The sequence below is a fragment of the Drosophila novamexicana genome, unplaced genomic scaffold, assembly GCF_003285875.2.
Source record: "Drosophila novamexicana strain 15010-1031.04,08,12 unplaced genomic scaffold, DnovRS2.1 tig00000974-arrow-arrow-pilon, whole genome shotgun sequence".
In the NCBI taxonomy this organism is placed as follows: Eukaryota; Metazoa; Arthropoda; class Insecta; order Diptera; family Drosophilidae; genus Drosophila; species Drosophila novamexicana.
In genome coordinates, this window is record NW_020824834.1 from 822,367 (window position 1) to 846,887 (window position 24,521).

General features: G+C 36.4%; 1 protein-coding gene across 1 annotated transcript in view; it reads right to left on the reverse strand.

Moving 5' to 3' along the window:
• Positions 1 to 8,775, reverse strand: part of LOC115765550 — a 37,883-nt gene extending 29,108 nt beyond the window's left edge. Inside the window, exons 1-2 of the mRNA XM_030709182.1 lie at positions 8,604 to 8,775; positions 5,785 to 6,252 (exon numbers count right to left, since the gene is read on the reverse strand). Coding sequence (XP_030565042.1) covers positions 5,785 to 6,070 — 286 coding nt within the window. The 5' untranslated portion in view covers positions 6,071 to 6,252; positions 8,604 to 8,775. The remainder of the gene's footprint in view (positions 1 to 5,784; positions 6,253 to 8,603) is intronic.
• Positions 8,776 to 24,521: the final 15,746 nt, after the last annotated feature.

Genomic DNA, 24,521 nt, shown 5'->3' on the forward strand with positions numbered 1-24,521 from the left:
AATTGGTTGGGAAAATATTTAAATAATTTAAGCGTTCGCTTTGAACAAGCGCAAATTTCAGCTTCATTTGGCGCTGGCCATTTTAAGACGGGAATCAAATCAATTTGCAGCCCGGCCCAAAGGGTCATCTGGCCTGACCTGAAAAGCCTTTTAGCCTTAACATTTGCCTTTTCTGGACCATTTCTGGTGCCGAGTGCTGATTATTTTATGCCTGCCTCTTAACTGACTTCTGACTGTTGACTGTTTGCTGTTGCCTGGTGTCATGTTGTTGTGGGCCTTGTATTTTTGATAAATTTACCATGTCGTTAGCGACCCTTGGCTTGTTCCTTTTTGCCATTTTATATATATATATATGTTTGAGTTTGAATTTTTTCATTTTTCTCTCTTTCCACTGTTTCTTCTTTTTTTTTTTTTTTTGGAAAGTGAGTTCGGGTTAGCTGCACAAATTGTTGTAATACAATATTTTTGCCATTAGGCTGCCAAATGGCCAAAAATGCGGCCAGTTACTTTGTTTGTGTTTGGGTTCAGTTTTTTTTTTTGGGTGCTGCCGTTGCTGCTCTTCTTCTGGGCTGCTATTGCTTACACTTTGAACCTTTCTACAGCCGCCAGGCAAGGGAAGCCAGTACAGGGTACACTCTAGTCGCCCAACTCATTACTGACCACAGGTTCGTTTGGGTTCCCCATGTCAGAGGGGCTGGTTCGGCCCGTGGGAACTCTCATATCATGCCGCAATGATATACCAGAAAGTCGAAACGCCTTTCGGCCTGTTGAAATATTCGTGCTTAATGGTACGTAAAGTCTGCATGATTAATAGGCGTCAGTCGCTCGTTTGTTTGCTCGTCAGACAGGCCCCCCCCCGCCTCCGAGCATGCTGCCCCCTTTTTGCCAGCCAAATTATTCGAGTTCGTCTCCAACTTTCTTTTCTTTCTTTATATATATAAATTTTTTTTGTTCGGCTGCGCTCTAATGATTTCAATACAAATCGAAAAAAGTCAACACACGCACACCCCCGCACACCCACGCACACCCACGCACACAAAGCTGTTTCATTTTGTTTCAATTTGCTTAGCATGCTTTTGGGCGTTGTCCGGCCGCCGGACAGGCCGCCGGACCCCGATCTGCCTACCAACTGTTTGTCTTGGCGCATTGCGTTTCAGGTTGGATTCTTCATTTTTTATATATTTTTTGTTGTGTTTTGTGGCTTTTAGCTATAACGTTCATTTTTAATTGAAATGTTACAGGGCGCATATCAATTTACCAAAAATATAATATAATTCTGCGAGGGTAGGATTTATATATTGATATAGATATTCCTTTTGAGTCCTTATCTAAAGGTTCATAGCATTAATTATACAAAGTCTCATAGCAAATCTTAGCATGCTTTTATTTTCAAGATATATGTTCAATTCAATCTGAACCTTTAATTGCCCAATGTTAAGCTACAAAACAATTTGATTTATTCAGCTGATTCCAGATCAGCTAGCAAATTGTAACTAAAAGCATCATTAAATATGATTGCATTGCGATTGTGAAAATTTATTTGATTTTAAGCTACCTGCTGCTAACGTCAATGTCAATTGCAAAGCGGAAACAGGCGCAACAACAGCGAGTCGTAAAATAAATAACAAAAGCCCGAGCTGCCATCATTTGGCAATGCAAAGATAAACTTCAACAATAGCTTAGTGGCTCAGAATGTTTTTTTTTTATGTGTGTCACACAGATACCAGGAAGCATATATACACATATATGTGTGTGTGTGTTTGTGTGCACATATCTCGCAATCAGACAGCTATCATCATCTATTGTGGCTCTGTACAAATGTGTGCGTGTGTGTGCTCTGGGCGTGGATAATCAAAACAAAAACACTTGCTTTGCCATTGTAGCGACACAGTTTTATTTAAACAAAACAAAAGCCCACTTGAGCTTTGCTCAGCTCGCAACAACAATTTAATGCGATAGTGTGCGAACTGTAGCATACTTTACAGCGTCTCTCTATATACCCTAAAGGGCCCCAAAAGGCCAACATAGGTGTGTTTCAGGTAAAAAACAAAAAAAGAGGTTGCGTACTTGTTCGTGCACAAGGCTTATGCGCAAATGTATATTATTTATAAATATTCCATGCCTGAGTATTTATTCGATTGGTGTAAATAAAAAATGTTTATAAATAAAGCTGATTGCAAGCTTTTTTTGCAGTGTATTATATTTTGGCTAGCATTTCTCTTGATTGCAAATGCGTTAATTGTAATATTTAAACTTTAAATACATACATTATGGAGTGACCGATTGTGCTTGCAACAAATTAAAACAAGTAAGAGGTTCTAGTCGGGAGCTCCCGACTAGGGGATACCCTGAACCCTCTTCTTCTAATATCTAATGCATATATATATCCTATTTTAGAAGCTATATGTCAAGTTTGGTGACTCTAGCTCTTATTATTTACCAAAATTGCCCAAAAAACAGGATATCGATATCGATTTTTATCGATTGCTTGGAAACGGAGTAAGTTATCGACTATCGGAAACAAACTCCATCTGCGCAGGCACTAGAAGCACCTACATCTAAACAGACAGACGGACGGACGGACATGGCTAGATCGACTCGACTATTGATGCTGATCACGAATATATATACTTTATGGGGTCGGAGATGCTTCCTTCTGCCTGTTACATACATTTGAATTTTGCACAAATACAATATACCCTTATACCCATATTTAATGGGTTCAGGGTATAAAAAAAGAAAGAGGTATCATTTATTTTCTGCATACTCTTATGCCGGGGTGAGGGTAAAAATATAGTTGTTTAGCAAACTATTTGAATAAGCTAGACGTATATATTTAAAAGAAAAATACAAAATAATTACCACACAATTTAGTTAATATTTATTACAAAAATGAATGAATAAACTTTGATTAGACAGAATAGAATATATATACATAATAATCAATTTGATGACGTAATTTTAAATAATTTAAAAATTGATAAATATTTCAAAATAACTCCATGCATAGGTTTCCCTGTATATGTTTTTATGCATTGAGCATGTGCTTGGGCTTATAATATTGAAAAAGGCCGAGCTGGCTGGCATGTCTGTTGAAATTAGCCCAGCGAGGCGCATAGATGAGCAGCTGGCTAACTAACTAAGTCAAGGGCATCACTTGATATTTTTTCTCCTGCTGCTCTGATTAATGAGGCTGCCTAATGGGAGAGTGGGTCGCAATTATGTGAGCTGGCCTTTGCGCATTTCGCTAAATTTCATATTTGAGTCAATTTGGGCGGGGTCTGGACTGGTAGGGAGGGGATGCTGTGTCGCAGGCAATCAGGCTGCAGGCGAAAAGCGTCGCAATATCAAAGAGCGTATTTACATGCAAAACAGGAATTGTGGCACGGCTTGTGGTGCGAGGTATTTTTTTTGCCAAGTTGACTTGCCACAGCAGCAGCAGCCGCAACAAATAAGAAGAATGGAAAAAATTGAAAACCATTAGGATTAATGTTTAGTTGAAAGATTTTCGCGTTAAGCCATTTTTACATGGCCGCAATGCCGCCGAGGCTGACTGCCTGGCTGCCTGGGTGGGCCGCCCGGCCGGGCTGGGATGGGGCCCCGGCTGTGACTGGCAATTGCTAATATAGTTTATGTGTAACAGGCGGAGGCTCCTTAACGTTAACTGACGGGCAACCGTTTTGGCTTAGGGCGAGCGACGTACAAACGGCATGTAAAATGTGACATTTTAATGTATGCAAATGAGACGTTGAATTAAGCCCACACACTAACACACACACACACACGCACACGCACACGCACACACACATTGGTGCTGCCTGACAAACATCACTTGGTTTCATATCCGTTTCCGTTCTGTCTACCTCCCCTCTCTCTCTCTCTCTCTCTCGCTCTCTGTGCGTCTCTGCCTTGTGATATGATTTAAAAATAATGAAAGCGAACGCTCTTCAATGGCTTTAATGTTTCCCCCCTTCCCCTCTCTCTACCCACCTCGCCAGCAAACATCGTGACTTGTATTTCCTCTCGCTGTGTGTCTGTGTGCGGAAATGTCAACTTAACTTTTTTGCGCTTTGCCAGTGACAGAATAACAGCAACAAAGTTAAGCTCACAGAATGCTCTGTTACCCCTCCTACCCCTCCCCCGCGCACTGTTCAGCTCTCGTCCTCGAAACAAGTTAAGTTGGGGAATCGTCCATCTTCAGGCAATTTATTAATTTCTATGCAGCGTGCGTATCGTAATTTGTTTTGTTGTTTGCTTTTCCTTAGCCAGAAAATTACTTAAGTACCAGTTGCCGCTGTTCGATTATTTTGAACTTTGCTTTCAATTTGTTGATTGTTTTTTATTGCCTTTTTGAGATGATTTTTCCTTTTTCAGTAGAATGCGGCGGCAGGCTAGAGCACGTACTTGTCAAGTTCGGCTCTGTCAAGTTTTCCAACATATCAACATTTTTCTGGCCGAAATTTTAATTGAGGCTTTGTATCATTTCAGGGCTTCCGCTAAGAACTCGTCTGAATAAGGATTAACATTTCAAAGCATTTCCCCAAAAAGGGAAGCTCTTAATTATGCCGAGTACTTTGAAGTATTTTAGAGCTTCATTATGTGCATTTATTTGTGTTAGGTGTTTTGCCTTTTCATTTCTAATTTTTATCTTAAGTACATTTATTTCTAGCTTTGCTTTTTGGTTTTGCCTAAGCTCTGCATAAATTCTATTACAATCGTTATTAATAATCACGCTTGCATTTTTCATTTATTTAAATGAAAATTATTTTCTTGAATAATCCTCTTTTCGACTTGCTTTCGACTTTCCTATTAAGAAACGTAAAATGCAATTGAATTAACTGCATTTAGTTAGATATTTTGTATTATTTAACTAATTTATGCAATTATTAGAAACTTCTGTAAGACAAAATAGCTTTCCGATGTTCGTGAATCAAAGAAATGCCTTTAAGGTATTGAAAAATATAAAAGCTAACTTTAACCCATATTATGAACAATTCTAGCTAGGTTCTAGCCAGTTTTTCTTATGATTCTCAACTAGTTAAAGTCATGGAATAGTTTTTCATATTTATAGTATAAATAAATGAAGATCAAATATAGATCTTACCCATTTTATGCACCTTTATAGCTGTACGCTAGCCATTTTTTCTTATGATTCTCAACTAGTTCAAGATATGGAATACATTTTTACTTTATATATACCATATGACATTTTGTTGTACTCCTGACATTCATATCAATTTTAATTTAGACTTATTGTTAAGGCTAAGGTAAGCTTTAGTTTCAAGCCCTTGGCTTTCATTTCACGTGCGTCAATGACATAATTCCTTGGACAACCATCCCAAAAGGAGCCCAAGCTAAAGCTCTTGCTAAAATGTGATTTGGATTTAAATTGGTATATTGTAATTATATGAAATCTCGACTCCACAATTTGTTTATCCGAATAACCTTAACTGAGCTATGTTCAGAAGGATTGACTAGATTGATAGCAATCCATATCAGGCTTAGCCTGAGCTCGCAGCGTTTGCATATGTGCAATACCCTAAACACACACAGACACAAATGTACACACACACACACACACATGCACACACGCACACACAGTTTACATAAATGAGCAAACATTTTAATCTCAATTTGCGCAACAATTTGCGCAACAATTTGCCAACTTTTGCCAACAGTTAAACGCAATTTTGGGCTGCGGACCGCAGTTTGGGTGGCTGGAGAATTAATTGCAAGCCATTTGAAATAAATAAATAAGAAAAAAACAAAAAGGGACGCACTTACCGATTAGCACTAATATCACATGTAGAATATGCCAAAGCTGCAGATGCCTTGTTGTTCTAGCTGCCGCAGTTGTTGTCCTCTTGGCCAGGCCAACAACTTGGCCAACATCTTGGCCAGCCTGTTGCTGCTGCCGGTGGCTGTGATCCTGTTGCTCCTGTTGCTCCTGCTGCTCCTGTTGCTGTTGTCGGTGGTGCGGTCTGTGTACGTGATTGTGCCTGTGACTCAGCCTGTGACTCTGACTGTGACTCTCACTGTGACTGTGTGTGTAGGGCTCCAGCGCACACATTCTGGCCGTTAAAACACTTTCACTTGCGGTAGTCTGTTCTCTGTTCCCTTGGCGCAATTCGCCTCGATGTATTTGTTTTTGTAGTTGTGTGTGTGTGTGTGTGTGTGCGTTTATTTATGCGTCCAGGGACTGCAACGTGGACTCGCCCACGCACACAAACACGTCGATGTGTTTATTAATTTCTGTGTGTTGCGAGAATTCACTTATTTAATTTAGACATTAAGTTGCGTCGGCTGTTATTCTTATTGTTATTGTTGTTGTTCTTCCTGTTTTTACGGCCGGGCAATTAATCACTTTTAATCGGGCGCGCGAAAAACAAAAAGACCGAAAAGAAAAGAAAAGAAAAGGGGCAAACGAGCGAAACTATTAAGCGGGCGCCCAAAATGCAGACACAAAACGCGCCAAGTTAAAGACATAAATTTTGCAGCATTTTGGCCAAAGATTAATTACGGCAGTAGGGGCACAGGCCCGAGCCCGGGCCCGGCCCCAAAGCCGGAGCCGGAGAGCTGGAGACTATTGAGGCGCATGCAACATAAATTCAAAGTAACCCCCCCACCCGTTCGGTTGTTGTGCCTAGCATTTGATTTACGGCCAACGGGCAACGCTTACAACAAGCCAATTGAGAGTGCTTGTTTTGGGCCAAGTTGTCGTCGTTGTCGCAGTCAATGCCCCTTTCGCCATAATAATAATGCCACACGCTCCGCTGACCCACATGGGCCACGATGCAGTTGCTCGAATGGCCATCAAACTTGATTAGCCCCTTCTCCTCCCACCTCTATAAATAGACAACGCAGCCTATCTCAACTTGATTGTTATTTATTTTGAACTTTTGGTACGCTTGCATGCCACTTTAATGTCTTTAAATTAAAACCATTTACAATAATTGTTTGACAAAAATAAATAGAAATTTATAAAAACATAATAAATAATTGAAAGACTGCTTAGAGCAAGAAGTCGAGTCGGATAGTTAAGGAATGGGAATTAACTGGAGGAAGTGCGGGATATAGGAGAAAGTTTAGTTCGTCTTACCGATAGAAAAAGTGGGGCATACGTGAAGGTAGGCTCATCCAACATACTAAATTTAGATTGCATTGGGTAAGGTTTATTTAATTTTTTAATGAGAATAATAAAGAGAGAAAAATTAGAAAAAATAAAAGAATAGTCTTTTTATTATTAGTATTATTATTATTATTATTATTATCATACAATATTCTATTCACATATCTATCTACACGGAGCTATAATTAAAAATGTCTAATAATTAAAAATGATAGAAGATTACAAAATGGAAGTAAATAAGACTATTCTTCCATTTATTCTATTTCCTCTATTTATTATGAACATTTCATTTTGTATCTATCTAAAGTTGTTTCTTTTCAAGCTCAAGCATAGAAACATAACTCTTCTTCTATCTTTTATATGAAATAAATTTGATTTTATGCTGCCAATAAAAACAAAATTTCCAAGTAACACAAAAAAATATATATATATTTCACATGTTTATTTGATATTATAACAATAGAAATCCTGTTTAGATGTTCAATCAGGCAGGCATATATATATTTTTTGCGAAACGTTAAAAACAAACGAAATATAAACAAAAGCCAATGTATAATTTAACAACAACAACAGCGAGCGACTGTTTAATGACATCAACACGCATAAATATAAATCTTGACAAATTTTTTACACACTTTTTGCACACACTCGAAAACAATGTTGTTGTTGTTGTTGTCGTTGTCGTTGTCGTTGTCAGTTGGTTGTTTGCACAACAATGGCCGAAAGCAGCGGCAGCGACGTCGCGACAAGTCGAGCAGAGATAATAAAGCGGCAGCGACAACAATAACAAATAATAATCACAACAACAACAACAACAACAACAATAACAACAACATAGCCAGGCGGCAGACAAGTGCCGTTATTACAAAAAACGCGGCGTCATTGTTTCGAGCGCGCGCCTAAGAGTATGCAGCAGCATGCCTACGCGCGCGACAGAGACAGAGCAGCGACAGAGCAGAGGCAGCGACAGCGACAGCGACAGCCAAGACTCAAACCATGCCTAGGAATAGGCGGGAATCCAACGGGAACAGCGGTGCTGGCATAATTAAGTTAAATTGGCGAGTGGCAGAAAAACTGTGCATGTTTATAATTAAAATTACAATATTTGACTCTATTGTAATTTTAATGAACAACAAACCAAAATATATAGAACAAAAGGGAAATTCGTTTAATTGTTTTAGCTGTATTATATTATTAGTTTTTTTTTTTTTTTTTGTGTTCAATTTTAATTAACCGCAACCGCAGCAGTTCCCAAGTTCCCAACTAAGCAACAACAACAGCAACAACAACAATGCTTGACAAATGTTTGCAGCATTTCATATTGGTTTTTTTTTTATATATTTTAAATTTGTGTTTTACAATTTATTCAAGCACACTAAAAACTTGCACTTTGTTTTCTGTTTTCTTTTATTTTATTAAATGCTTCAATTTTCTTTGTTGAATTTTGTATTTTTATGGAACGAGCAAAACTAACACGAAATAACTTTTAGTGCCCGCACACGACACTTGTTCATCCAAATGCATGTGTGCGTGTGCATGGGTGTGTGAGTGTGTGTGTGTGCGTGTGACTTGTCAGTCGTTGGGTTTTTGGTTTCGGTTTCGGTTTCGGTCTTTGGTTCTGGTTCAATTTGAGAGCCAGAGGCGCGCGCGATCAAAACGACGTGCGTTCGGTCTGAAGTGCAAATCATAACTAAAAAAAATTTCAACTTCTTGTTCAAGCTTCTGGCGCGCCATCCAGTGGCCAACGCCTGAACTACGCCTGTCACAGCCCCCAATGCGCATGCGTGAGCGCGCGCCTAAAAGACTCAGCCACAGAGAGCGTGGGTGTTCCACTCAAGAGAGTGCTCTCTCGCTCGCAGATGCAGTTGTTTCATTGCCACAGCGTTCCGCTGATTGGTTAACAGAAAGCTTTTTGCAGCTGCTGTTAAAATATGGGGTTTTTATTTGGCGCAATTGCATTTGAAATTCGTTTTTAAAGTTCATGTTTTTGCATGGAATGCAATTATAATTTATATTAATTTGATATGTAGGAAGATAGTTTAAGATTGTAAGAACTTTTTTGGCACAGTCAACTTTATTTAATTTTAAACATGCTAAGCAAAAAGTCCTTAACATTCGTCTAAAGGTTCCTTGCCCCGGGAAGTAACTGGCAATTTGCAATCATACGCACCGTTGAGCAGCTGCCAGCGGGAGAAAGTTAGAATTTCTATGTGAGACTCACACTTTCTCTATTTCTTCACGAATCGCACAATTAATAGCTATTAAATGCGTGAAATGCAAAGCATAAAACAATGGCAAATTTAATGAAATGATATGTAAATTCTTTCTGTCAGTGGAAAAACCACATGTAAATAAATATGAAAAATTATCACAATATTTAATGAACCAACAAACCGAAAAGCCAACTGCCGTAGCAACAATAACAACACAGACCCGCATTTGTTGTAGGCTTTAAATATAAGTATATATTATGGATGATATATGACTTTTATCTATTGGATGCACACAAATAGGCTCGGGAACCGAATAGAGCAAAGCTGACATTGTAAACTGCGGAAACAAATAGCATATATAAAGCGGGTGCAATAATTAAATTTGCTTGTCATTTCTGTAGTAATAATTAAATTTTATACACTTTTTTTTGTGTAAAAAAGAGAGTTGAAAATGTGCAGCGCATTAATTTTGTGAAACTCTGCTTCAAATGAAATTGTGGAGCTTATTATTGCAAATTTAAGCATGCAGCTGCAGCTCTTGAAGCGCTCACAAAGGTGCTGCCGGGAGTCAAAGGACATTCACACAGAGTTCCTTAGTCATACATATGCAAATTTAGCAGGAAAATGGGGGAACAAGAAAGTCCTGACAATGGCTGCTAGGGATACCAAAACATCCTGGCTGCAGCAGCAACAACATCTTTGGGTCAATGGCATTTAACTTCATTTTTACTGCGGGACTCTTCAAGTGCAGGTCCTTTGCATGCTTGGCCAATAAGTGGACTATTTGCAAGGCAAAGAAGTAGAAGGGGAATTGTACAAAGGCTGGTTTGAACTGCAAATAATAAGACAGTGTTGTCAAATGGAGAGCATAAGCAAATTTCAAATATTTATTAAATTATTATAAACAAGTAAGAGGTTCTAGTCGGAAACTCCCGAACAGGGGATGCCCTGGAGAAGGCGATAGCTATAAAATGAAAGATACTTGATATATATATACTATTCTAGAAGCAAGTTAAATGACTCTAGCTTACGAGATTTGCTCAAATAACAGGATTTCGATAGCGATTTTTATCGTTTACTTGTAAACGTGCGAAGTTATCGATTAGCGGAAACAAACTCGATCTGCGTAGGAGGACCTACTGTACTAGGAGGACCTATAGCTAAAATTTCAAGTCTCTAGCTCTTAAAGTTTCTAAGATCCTTGCGTTCATACAAACGGACGGACATGGACTCGGCTAGATCGACTCGGCTGCTGATGCTGATCGAGAATATATATACTTTATGGGCTCGGAGATGCTTTCTTCTGCCTGTTACATACATTTGCACAAGTACAGTATACCCTTTTTGCCCATTTGAATGGGTGCAGGGTATAAAGAAAAGCATTCGAATTGCAAGTAGCTTCGATTTCTAACGCGTTCCTCTTCTCTATATTATCCTAGCTAGCAGTAGATCGGGGCATACATTTGTTATGGGGAATCGTGAAGTTAGCATCAGGCATACGAGTATTAGGTGCAATGCCCATAAGACCCATAACATAAAGCAACTTTGACAGTCATAACTTTGCAGCTGTCATAAAAATACTCCGCGGGCCGTGCACAGGGCAGTTCTGAATGGGTCCGGGATTGGGGCCAGGTTCTCCAAATGGCACATAAATTAATAGAAGCTGTTGCTGGGATGCTCAAAAGCATACTTAAATAAAAATAAAATATTTCGCAAAGAAAAGAAACTTCTCGGACTTTTCGCGGCATGATTTTTATTGATTTATAGCGTTAATATTTTTGCTTTAATGCGTCAAATAAATTAAATTGTCTTACGCACATTTCGCACAGCTCGCAAAGGGCAAAACTTTGACGAGCTCGGCAACAACAAAGGGGGCGGCGGCGGCAAATGCATAACTTCGATTTCAAACGCAAATAAATATTCATAAAAAAATATTTGCGCACTCACAAAAGCACTTTGCGGCTCTGTCGACGCCCTGGCATATGGCAGGGACTGGGGCAATGGCAAGGCACAGAATTATAAATATTCATTTATGCTAAGCGCCGACGCGTGAGCTTTTTGCAGGTGTCTGCGTCGGCGTGGTCTTAGCCAACTTGTTGTTGCCACTTTTCGCTTCAGCTTCTTCATCTTCTACGGATTGCTGCCAATACACGGCGTATGATTGATTTAATTAGCGTGCAACGCGATTTGTCTAACAACAGACGCAGCCTGCGCGCGGCTTTATGCTAGAGACTGTTGCGACGCCCTTGACCTTTGGCCTTGCCAGCTTTTGGTCTTGTAAATAGTCTGCGACAGCTACTGAAAGTTGCTTCAAACGATTCTTGTTTGTTTTTTAATAAAAGTACCTCGAGAGCACCTCATTTGCTTATGACTATATGAATATTTGATTACGCAAACAAATTCTACATCAATTTATTTTGATAACTTTTGAGGTAAATTTATTTTAAGTATTTCTTAAAAAAAAACATGAATATTTATGTACCCATAAAAATGCAACATCATTTTATGTTGATACTCTTGAGGTAACATTTATTTTAAATATTCTTTATCAAAAACTTTATTGTTTAGTTATTCAAAAAAGCGGATGATTATATAAGAATTGTTTATTGGGTCGGATTGTCATAATGTCAAACGTGCTTGATGATTACCTCAGTTCGATTATGCAATGCTCAAACTCTTTGGACTCGAAGTATCGTACTTAGAGTCAGAACTATCAACTGTCATCAAGAAAATGAAAATCTAAATTTTGACCCAAATCGACCAAAATGGCAAGGGGTTACATCACGTTTTTTATCAAAATCGGGGTCGGTTCGAAAATCATAACTTTTTTGATGATTTTTTTTGAATATCTCGGGTAAATAACGTCTGATTTTCAAATATTATACCTTTTTGAATTTGTACGGATCCCTACTATCAATTGGCATTCAAACAAATTAAAAATCGGTGGGTTAAAAAAAGTTGTGGACCCAAAAACGATTCGTTTGTAAAGTCAACATTTCTTGATGATTTTTTTGAATATCTGGGCCAAATAATGTCCGATTGTGGAATTTTATACCATTTTGGACTCGTAAGAATCAGTACTATCGACTTGCATCAAAAAAAATGAAAATCTAAATTTTGACCCAAATCGACCAAAATGGCGAGGGGTTACATCACGTTTTTTATCAAAATCGGGGTCGGTTCGAAAATCATAACTTTTTTGATGATTTTTTTTGAATATCTCGGGTAAATAACGTCTGATTTTCAAATATTATACCTTTTTGAATTTGTACGGATCCCTACTATCAATTGGCATTCAAACAAATTAAAAATAGGTGGGTTAAAAAAAGTTGTGGACCCAAAAACGATTCGTTTGTAAAGTCAACCTTTCTTGATGATTTTTTTGAATATCTGGGCCAAATAATGTCCGATTGTGGAATTTTATACCATTTTGGACTCGTAAGAATCAGTACTATCGACTTGCATCAAAAAAATGAAAATCTAAATTTTGACCCAAATCGACCAAAATGGCAAGGGGTTACATCACGTTTTTTATCAAAATCGGGGTCGGTCCCTACTATCAATTGGCATTCAAACAAATTAAAAATCGGTGGGTTAAAAAAAGTTGTGGACCCAAAAACGATTCGTTTATAAGGTCAACCTTTCTTGATGATTTTTTTGAATATCTGGGCCAAATAATGTCCGATTGTGGAATTTTATACCATTTTGGACTCGTAAGAATCAGTACTATCGACTTGCATCAAAAAAATGAAAATCTAAATTTTGACCCAAATCGACCAAAATGGCAAGGGGTTACATCACGTTTTTTATCAAAATCGGGGTCGGTTCGAAAATCATAACTTTTTTGATGATTTTTTTTGAATATCTCGGGTAAATAACGTCTGATTTTCAAATATTATACCTTTTTGAATTTGTACGGATCCCTACTATCAATTGGCATTCAAACAAATTAAAAATCGGTGGGTTAAAAAAAGTTGTGGACCCAAAAACGATTCGTTTGTAAAGTCAACCTTTCTTGATGATTTTTTTGAATATCTGGGCCAAATAATGTCCAATTGTGGAATTTTATACCATTTTGGACTCGTAAGAATCAGTACTATCGACTTGCATCAAAAAAAATGAAAATCTAAATTTTGACCCAAATCGACCAAAATGGCAAGGGGTTACATCACGTTTTTTATCAAAATCGGGGTCGGTTCGAAAATCATAACTTTTTTGATGATTGTTTTTGAATATCTCGGGTAAATAACGTCTGATTTTCAAATATTATACCTTTTTGAATTTGTACGGATCCCTACTATCAATTGGCATTCAATTAAATTAAAAATAGGTGGGTTAAAAAAAGTTGTGGACCCAAAAACGATTCGTTTGTAAAGTCAACCTTTCTTGATGATTTTTTTGAATATCTGGGCCAAATAATGTCCGATTGTGGAATTTTATACCATTTTGGACTCGTAAGAATCAGTACTATCGACTTGCATCAAAAATATGAAAATCTAAATTTTGACCCAAATCGACCAAAATGGCAAGGGGTTACATCACGTTTTTTATCAAAATCGGGGTCGGTCCCTACTATCAATTGGCATTCAAACAAATTAAAAATCGGTGGGTTAAAAAAAGTTGTGGACCCAAAAACGATTCGTTTATAAAGTCAACCTTTCTTGATGATTTTTTTGAATATCTGGGCCAAATAATGTCCGATTGTAGAATTTTATACCATTTTCGACTCGTAAGAATCAGTACTATCGACTTGCATCAAAAAAATGAAAATCTAAATTTTGACCCAAATCGACCAAAATGGCAAGGGGTTACATCACGTTTTTTATCAAAATCGGGGTCGGTTCGAAAATCATAACTTTTTTGATGATTTTTTTTGAATATCTCGGGTAAATAACGTCTGATTTTCAAATATTATACCTTTTTGAATTTGTACGGATCCCTACTATCAATTGGCATTCAAACAAATTAAAAATCTTTGGGTTAAAAAAAGTTGTGGACCCAAAAACGATTCGTTTGTAAAGTCAACATTTCTTGATGATTTTTTTGAATATCTGGGCCAAATAATGTCCGATTGTGGAATTTTATACCATTTTGGACTCGTAAGAATCAGTACTATCGACTTGCATCAAAAAAAATGAAAATCTAAATTTTGACCCAAATCGACCAAAATGGCAAGGGGTTACATCACGTTTTTTATCAAAATCGAAAATCATAACTTTTTTGATGATTTTTTTTGAATATCTCGGGTAAATAACGTCTGATTTTCAAATATTATACCTTTTTGAATTTGTACGGATCCCTACTATCAATTGGCATTCAAACAAATTAAAAATAGGTGGGTTAAAAAAAGTTGTGGACCCAAAAACGATTCGTTTGTAAAGTCAACCTTTCTTGATGATTTTTTTGAATATCTGGGCCAAATAATGTCCGATTGTGGAATTTTATACCATTTTGGACTCGTAAGAATCAGTACTATCGACTTGCATCAAAAAAATGAAAATCTAAATTTTGACCCAAATCGACCAAAATGGCAAGGGGTTACATCACGTTTTTTATCAAAATCGGGGTCGGTTCGAAAATCATAACTTTTTTGATGATTTTTTTTGAATATCTCGGGTAAATAACGTCTGATTTTCAAATATTATACCTTTTTGAATTTGTACGGATCCCTACTATCAATTGGCATTCAAACAAATTAAAAATCGGTGGGTTAAAAAAAGTTGTGGACCCAAAAACGATTCGTTTGTAAAGTCAACATTTCTTGATGATTTTTTTGAATATCTGGGCCAAATAACGTCCGATTGTGGAATTTTATACCATTTTGGACTCGTAAGAATCAGTACTATCGACTTGCATCAAAAAAATGAAAATCTAAATTTTGACCCAAATCGACCAAAATGGCAAGGGGTTACATCACGTTTTTTATCAAAATCGGGGTCGGTTCGAAAATCATAACTTTTTTGATGATTTTTTTTGAATATCTCGGGTAAATAAAGTCTGATTTTCAAATATTATACCTTTTTGAATTTGTACGGATCCCTACTATAAATTGGCACTCAAACAAATTAAAAATCGGTGGGTTAAAAAAAGTTGTGGACCCAAAAACGATTCGTTTGTAAAGTCAACATTTCTTGATGATTTTTTTGAATATCTGGGCCAAATAACGTCCGATTGTGGAATTTTATACCATTTTGGACTCGTAAGAATCAGTTCTATCGACTTGCATCAAAAAAATGAAAATCTAAATTTTGACCCAAATCGACCAAAATGGCAAGGGGTTACATCACGTTTTTTATCAAAATCGGGGTCGGTTCGAAAATCATAACTTTTTTGATGATTTTTTTTGAATATCTCGGGTAAATAAAGTCTGATTTTCAAATATTATACCTTTTTGAATTTGTACGGATCCCTACTATCAATTGGCATTCAAACAAATGAAAAATAGGTGGGTTAAAAAAGGTTGTGGACCCAAAAACGATTCGTTTGTAAAGTCAACCTTTCTTGATGATTTTTTTGAATATCTGGGCCAAATAATGTCCGATTGTGGAATTTTATACCATTTTGGACTCGTAAGAATCAGTACTATCGACTTGCATCAAAAAAAATGAAAATCTAAATTTTGACCCAAATCGACCAAAATGGCAAGGGTTACATCACGTTTTTTATCAAAATCGGGGTCGGTTCGAAAATCATAACTTTTTTGATGATTTTTTTTGAATATCTCGGGTAAATAACGTCTGATTTTCAAATATTATACCTTTTTGAATTTGTACGGATCCCTACTATCAATTGGCATTCAAACAAATTAAAAATCGGTGGGTTAAAAAAAGTTGTGGACCCAAAAACGATTCGTTTGTAAAGTCAACCTTTCTTGATGATTTTTTTGAATATCTGGGCCAAATAATGTCCGATTGTGGAATTTTATACCATTTTGGACTCGTAAGAATCAGTACTATCGACTTGCATCAAAAAAAAATGAAAATCTAAATTTTGACCCAAATCGACCAAAATGGCAAGGGGTTACATCACGTTTTTTATCAAAATCGGGGTCGGTTCGAAAATCATAACTTTTTTGATGATTTTTTTTGAATATCTCGGGTAAATAAAGTCTGATTTTCAAATATTATACCTTTTTGAATTTGTACGGATCCCTACTATCAATTGGCATTCAAGCAAATTAAAATTCGGTGGGTTAAAAAAAGTTGTGGACCCAAAAACGATTCGTTTGTAAAGTCAACCTTTCTTGATGATTTTTTTGAATATCTGGGCCAAATAATGTCCGATTGTGGAATTTTATACCATTTTGGACTCGTAAGAATCAGTACTATCGACTTGCATCAAAAAAATGAAAATCTAAATTTTGACCCAAATCGACCAAAATGGCAAGGGGTTACATCACGTTTTTTATCAAAATCGGGGTCGGTTCGAAAATCATAACTTTTTTGATGATTTTTTTTGAATATCTCGGGTAAATTAAGTCTGATTTTCAAATATTATACCTTTTTGAATTTGTACGGATCCCTACTATCAATTGGCATTCAAACAAATTTAAAATCGGTGGGTTAAAAAAAGGTGTGGACCAAAAAACGATTCGTTTGTAAAGTCAACCTTTCTTGATGATTTTTTTGAATATCTGGGCCAAATAATGTCCGATTGTGGAATTTTATACCATTTTGGACTCGTAAGAATCAGTACTATCGACTTGCATCAAAAAAATGAAAATCTAAATTTTGACCCAAATCGACCGAAATGGCAAGGGGTTACATCACGTTTTTTATCAAAATCGGGGTCGGTTCGAAAATCATAACTTTTTTGATGATTTTTTTTGAATATCTCGGGTAAATAACGTCTGATTTTCAAATATTATACCTTTTTGAATTTGTACGGATCCCTACTATAAATTGGCACTCAAACAAATTAAAAATCGGTGGGTTAAAAAAAGTTGTGGACCCAAAAACGATTCGTTTGTAAAGTCAACATTTCTTGATGATTTTTTTGAATATCTGGGCCAAATAATGTCCGATTGTGGAATTTTATACCATTTTGGACTCGTAAGAATCAGTACTATCGACTTGCATCAAAAAAATGAAAATCTAAATTTTGACCCAAATCGACCAAAATGGCAAGGGGTTACATCACGTTTTTTATCAAAATCGGGGTCGGTTCGAAAATCATAACTTTTTTGATGATTTTTTTGAATATCTCGGGTAAATAACGTCTGATTTTGAAATATTATACCTTTTTGAATTTGTACGGATCCCTACTATCAATTGGCATTCAAACAAATTTAAAATCGGTGGGTTAAAAAAAGGTGTGGACCAAAAAACGATTCGTTTGTAAAGTCAACCTTTCTTGATGATTTTTTTGAATATCTGGGCCAAATAATGTCCGATTGTGGAATTTTATACCATTTTGGACTCGTAAGAATCAGTACTATCGACTTGCATCAAAAAAATGAAAATCTAAATTTTGACCCAAATCGACCGAAATGGCAAGGGGTTACATCACGTTTTTTATCAAAATCGGGGTCGGTTCGAAAATCATAACTTTTTTGATGATTTTTTTTGAATATCTCGGGTAAATAACGTCTGATTTTCAAATATTATACCTTTTTGAATTTGTACGGATCCCTACTATCAATTGGCATTCAAACAAATTAAAAATCGGTGGGTTAAAAAAAGTTGTGGACCCAAAAACGATTCGTTTGTAAAGTCAACCTTTCTTGATGATTTTTTTGAATATCTGGGCCAAATAATGTCCGATTGTGGAATTTTATACCATTTTGGACTCGTAAGAATCAGTACTATCGACTTGCATCAAAAAAATGAAAATCTAAATTTTGACCCAAATCGACCGAAATGGCAAGGGGTTACATCACGTTTTTTATCAAAATCGGGGTCGGTTCGAAAATCATAACTTTTTTGATGATTTTTTTTGAATATCTCGGGTAAATAACGTCTGATTTTCAAATATTATACCTTTTTGAATTTGTACGGATCCCTACTATAAATTGGCACTCAAACAAATTAAAAATCGGTGGGTTAAAAAAAGTTGTGGACCCAAAAACGATTCGTTTGTAAAGTCAACATTTCTTGATGATTTTTTTGAATATCTGGGCCAAATAATGTCCGATTGTGGAATTTTATACCATTTTGGACTCGTAAGAATCAGTACTATCGACTTGCATCAAAAAAATGAAAATCTAAATTTTGACCCAAATCGACCAAAATGGCAAGGGGTTACATCACGTTTTTTATCAAAATCGGGGTCGGTTCGAAAATCATAACTTTTTTGATGATTTTTTTTTGAATATCTCGGGTAAATAACGTCTGATTTTCAAATATTATACCTTTTTGAATTTGTACGGATCCCTACTATCAATTGGCATTCAAACAAATTAAAAATCGGTGGGTTAAAAAAAGTTGTGGACCCAAAAACGATTCGTTTGTAAAGTCAACCTTTCTTGATGATTTTTTTGAATATCTGGGCCAAATAATGTCCGATTGTGGAATTTTATACCATTTTGGACTCGTAAGAATCAGTACTATCGACTTGCATCAAAAAAATGAAAATCTAAATTTTGACCCAAATCGACCGAAATGGCAAGGGGTTACATCACGTTTTTTATCAAAATCGGGGTCGGTTCGAAAATCATAACTTTTTTGATGATTTTTTTGAATATCTCGGGTAAATAACGTCTGATTTTGAAATATTATACCTTTTTGAATTTGTACGGATCCCTACTATCAATTGGCATTCAAACAAATTAAAAATCGGTGGGTTAAAAAAAGTTGTGGACCCAAAAACGATTCGTTTGTAAAGTCAACCTTTCTTGATGATTTTTTTGAATATCTGGGCCAAATAATGTCCGATTGTGGAATTTTATACCATTTTGGACTCGTAAGAATCAGTACTATCGACTTGCATCAAAAAAATGAAAATCTAAATTTTGACCCAAATCGACCAAAATGGCAAGGGGTTACATCACGTTTTTTATCAAAATCGGGGTCGGTTCGAAAATCATAACTTTTTTGATGATTTTTTTTGAATATCTCGGGTAAATTAAGTCTGATTTTCAAATATTATACCTTTTTGAATTTGTACGGATCCCTACTATCAATTGGCATTCAAACAAATTAAAAATCGGTGGGTTAAAAAAAGGTGTGGACCAAAAAACGATTCGTTTGTAAAGTCAACCTTTCTTGATGATTTTTTTGAATATCTGGGCCAAATAATGTCCGATTGTGGAATTTTATACCATTTTGGACTCGTAAGAATCAGTACTATCGACTTGCATCAAAAAAATGAAAATCTAAATTTTGACCCAAATCGACCAAAATGGCAAGGGGTTACATCACGTTTTTTATCAAAATCGGGGTCGGTTCGAAAATCATAACTTTTTTGATGATTTTTTTTTGAATATCTCGGGTAAATAACGTCTGATTTTCAAATATTATACCTTTTTGAATTTGTACGGATCCCTACTATCAATTGGCATTCAAACAAATTAAAAATCGGTGGGTTAAAAAAAGTTGTGGACCCAAAAACGATTCGTTTGTAAAGTCAACCTTTCTTGATGATTTTTTTGAATATCTGGGCCAAATAATGTCCGATTGTGGAATTTTATACCATTTTGGACTCGTAAGAATCAGTACTATCGACTTGCATCAAAAAAATGAAAATCTAAATTTTGACCCAAATCGACCGAAATGGCAAGGGGTTACATCACGTTTTTTATCAAAATCGGGGTCGGTTCGAAAATCATAACTTTTTTGATGATTTTTTTGAATATCTCGGGTAAATAACGTCTGATTTTGAAATATTATACCTTTTTGAATTTGTACGGATCCCTACTATCAATTGGCATTCAAACAAATTAAAAATCGGTGGGTTAAAAAAAGTTGTGGACCCAAAAACGATTCGTTTGTAAAGTCAACCTTTCTTGATGATTTTTTTGAATATCTGGGCCAAATAATGTCCGATTGTGGAATTTTATACCATTTTGGACTCGTAAGAATCAGTACTATCGACTTGCATCAAAAAAATGAAAATCTAAATTTTGACCCAAATCGACCAAAATGGCAAGGGGTTACATCACGTTTTTTATCAAAATCGGGGTCGGTTCGAAAATCATAACTTTTTTGATGATTTTTTTTGAATATCTCGGGTAAATTAAGTCTGATTTTCAAATATTATACCTTTTTGAATTTGTACGGATCCCTACTATCAATTGGCATTCAAACAAATTAAAAATCGGTGGGTTAAAAAAAGGTGTGGACCAAAAAACGATTCGTTTGTAAAGTCAACCTTTCTTGATGATTTTTTTGAATATCTGGGCCAAATAATGTCCGATTGTGGAATTTTATACCATTTTGGACTCGTAAGAATCAGTACTATCGACTTGCATCAAAAAAATGAAAATCTAAATTTTGACCCAAATCGACCAAAATGGCAAGGGGTTACATCACGTTTTTTATCAAAATCGGGGTCGGTTCGAAAATCATAACTTTTTTGATGATTTTTTTTGAATATCTCGGGTAAATAAAGTCTGATTTTCAAATATTATACCTTTTTGAATTTGTACGGATCCCTACTATAAATTGGCACTCAAACAAATTAAAAATCGGTGGGTTAAAAAAAGTTGTGGACCCAAAAACGATTCGTTTGTAAAGTCAACATTTCTTGATGATTTTTTTGAATATCTGGGCCAAATAATGTCCGATTGTGGAATTTTATACCATTTTGGACTCGTAAGAATCAGTACTATCGACTTGCATCAAAAAAATGAAAATCTAAATTTTGACCCAAATCGACCGAAATGGCAAGGGGTTACATCACGTTTTTTATCAAAATCGGGGTCGGTTCGAAAATCATAACTTTTTTGATGATTTTTTTGAATATCTCGGGTAAATAACGTCTGATTTTGAAATATTATACCTTTTTGAATTTGTACGGATCCCTACTATCAATTGGCATTCAAACAAATTAAAAATCGGTGGGTTAAAAAAAGTTGTGGACCCAAAAACGATTCGTTTGTAAAGTCAACCTTTCTTGATGATTTTTTTGAATATCTGGGCCAAATAATGTCCGATTGTGGAATTTTATACCATTTTGGACTCGTAAGAATCAGTACTATCGACTTGCATCAAAAAAATGAAAATCTAAATTTTGACCCAAATCGACCAAAATGGCAAGGGGTTACATCACGTTTTTTATCAAAATCGGGGTCGGTTCGAAAATCATAACTTTTTTGATGATTTTTTTTGAATATCTCGGGTAAATTAAGTCTGATTTTCAAATATTATACCTTTTTGAATTTGTACGGATCCCTACTATCAATTGGCATTCAAACAAATTAAAAATCGGTGGGTTAAAAAAAGGTGTGGACCAAAAAACGATTCGTTTGTAAAGTCAACCTTTCTTGATGATTTTTTTGAATATCTGGGCCAAATAATGTCCGATTGTGGAATTTTATACCATTTTGGACTCGTAAGAATCAGTACTATCGACTTGCATCAAAAAAATGAAAATCTAAATTTTGACCCAAATCGACCAAAATGGCAAGGGGTTACATCACGTTTTTTATCAAAATCGGGGTCGGTTCGAAAATCATAACTTTTTTGATGATTTTTTTTGAATATCTCGGGTAAATAAAGTCTGATTTTCAAATATTATACCTTTTTGAATTTGTACGGATCCCTACTATAAATTGGCACTCAAACAAATTAAAAATCGGTGGGTTAAAAAAAGTTGTGGACCCAAAAACGATTCGTTTGTAAAGTCAACATTTCTTGATGATTTTTTTGAATATCTGGGCCAAATAATGTCCGATTGTGGAATTTTATACCATTTTGGACTCGTAAGAATCAGTACTATCGACTTGCATCAAAAAAATGAAAATCTAAATTTTGACCCAAATCGACCAAAATGGCAAGGGGTTACATCACGTTTTTTATCAAAATCGGGGTCGGTTCGAAAATCATAACTTTTTTGATGATTTTTTTTGAATATCTCGGGTAAATAAAGTCTGATTTTCAAATATTATACCTTTTTGAATTTGTACGGATCCCTACTATAAATTGGCACTCAAACAAATTAAAAATCGGTGGGTTGAAAAAAGTTGTGGACCCAAAAACGATTCGTTTGTAAAGTCAACCCTTTTTGATGATTTTTTTTTAATATCTCCGGTAAATATGGTTAGATTTTAAAATGTTATGCCCTTATGAATGCATAAGGATCCCTGCTATTAATTAAATATTAATCAATCCCTGCTATCAATTAAATCAAATATCAGGGGCTTACAGAAAACCAAGTCTCCAATAATGTCAAAGGTTTTGATGATTTTTATGGAATATCTCGGCCAAATAATGTCCGATATTTTAATACCTTTTTAAATTGGTACGGAATTCTATCCAATGGCATTAAAAAATGAACTATCGGAAGAATTGTTGACGGATTGTTCACGATGTCAAACTTGTTTGACGTTTGTCTCGGTCAAATATTGTTCGATTTTGGAATGATATACCATTTTGGACTCGCAAGGCTCAGTACTATCACACATTTTTGTTTAGCTGCTGTTTTTGTGTATCGAGAGTGTTTTCTTGGCAATATGTTTATCGCCTAATTGCGGCCCAGTGCGCGGTTTGGGGCTCTGACGCCACAAAAGCGGAGCTGGCAAATCTTATCAGACGAGCGCAAATGGTTAAAATTTATGCGCCAGTTGTTGTTGTTACCATTGTTCAGAGTGTTCAGAGTGTTGGTTTTGGTTTTGGTGCCGCAGCTCGGCTAAGCTTAGCTAGCGCCCGCATACACATAATTTCCGTTTTCCTTTGTAGCGCCCACAGCGGCAGCGGCAAACAAACAAGCGGCAGTCGTACTTCATGTAATCAACATTTTAATTGCGGAAACGGAACTCACACACGCGCACACACACACACACACACTCGCACATACAGTCGTGTGGCTAGCGAGCAGAAAGAGTGAGAGGGGCATATCTGTTACACATTACGCATACGCAATGTGTGGCTGTTGCTTTGCGTTTCAAGCGTTCTTTGTCGCTGGCAATGCAGGTGTTGTATCTATAGATACATTTGGCATGACGGGAGTGGGAGGTGGAGGGGGGAAATGGGGCTGCACACTCTGCATTAGTGAAAACATTTCTCGACGACAGCACGTCAGGAATTCATTACATCAAATATAAAGAAAGTTTTAGGCAATTTGCCAAAATCCGCTCACCAGCCAAAAGCAGGACGACAAAAAAAAAAGTATATATGCATGCAAAAAAAAAATAAAATAGGTAAAGAACGAGAGAGGAATATTCCCTCGGCGCTGCAGCTGTAACGAGCTGATGCAGGTAGCCCGAAATCTACTTAGCAGATGGGGGCAACGTGAACGTAAACGAATTTGCGAGCATGCAGCAGCAGCAGGTGAGCGGCAGGTGAGCCGCAGGTGAGCAGCAGGTGAGCTGAAACTCCAGAGCCAAAGCCACAGGCACACAGACACACACACAGCTACTACATATATAAATACACCTGTATATAAATATATCTGTATATATAGATATATGGATAGATTTATCTGTATAGTAGCTGGGCTGGCGAAACACTTGAGCGAAACCCGTTCGAGAGCTGCTGCTGCCTTCGGTCTTATTCGTTTTTTTTTTACAACTGCCGCAGCAGACATGATAAATTCTCTTTAGTATGCGGCATACATGAGTGATGATATTAACCAACAACAGGCCAGCCAAAAACGTGCTGGGAGCAACGGGCTGGGTGGCCCCGGCCAGGTACTGCCAAGTCAAGTTAGAGGGTAGGTGTCTCCTTGTGGTCCTTGGACAGCATTTGGGCTGGGGCTGGGTCTCGTTTTCGTTGCGGTAATTGTGTGTGTAGTTCCACAAGAAGTTGTTAGTGGGTTGACTGGCTTCCTATCGGGCTCGGCTTGGGCCAAAGTGAAAACTTCTTGTTGACGGCATTTCGATAATCTGATATGCTTGCATGGTACTCAAAGTGGTGATCCTCCAATAAAAAGCCTAAAAGCCGAAAACCTAGTAACTTTTGTGCGAAATATTAAGAGTTCAATATTAATTCTTTGAATATTCCACAAAACATATTTTTGTTGCCTGCGGAGAAGTTTATTTTTTGTTAAGTTTTTTGTTCGCTTTTTTTTTTTTTTTTTGTTGC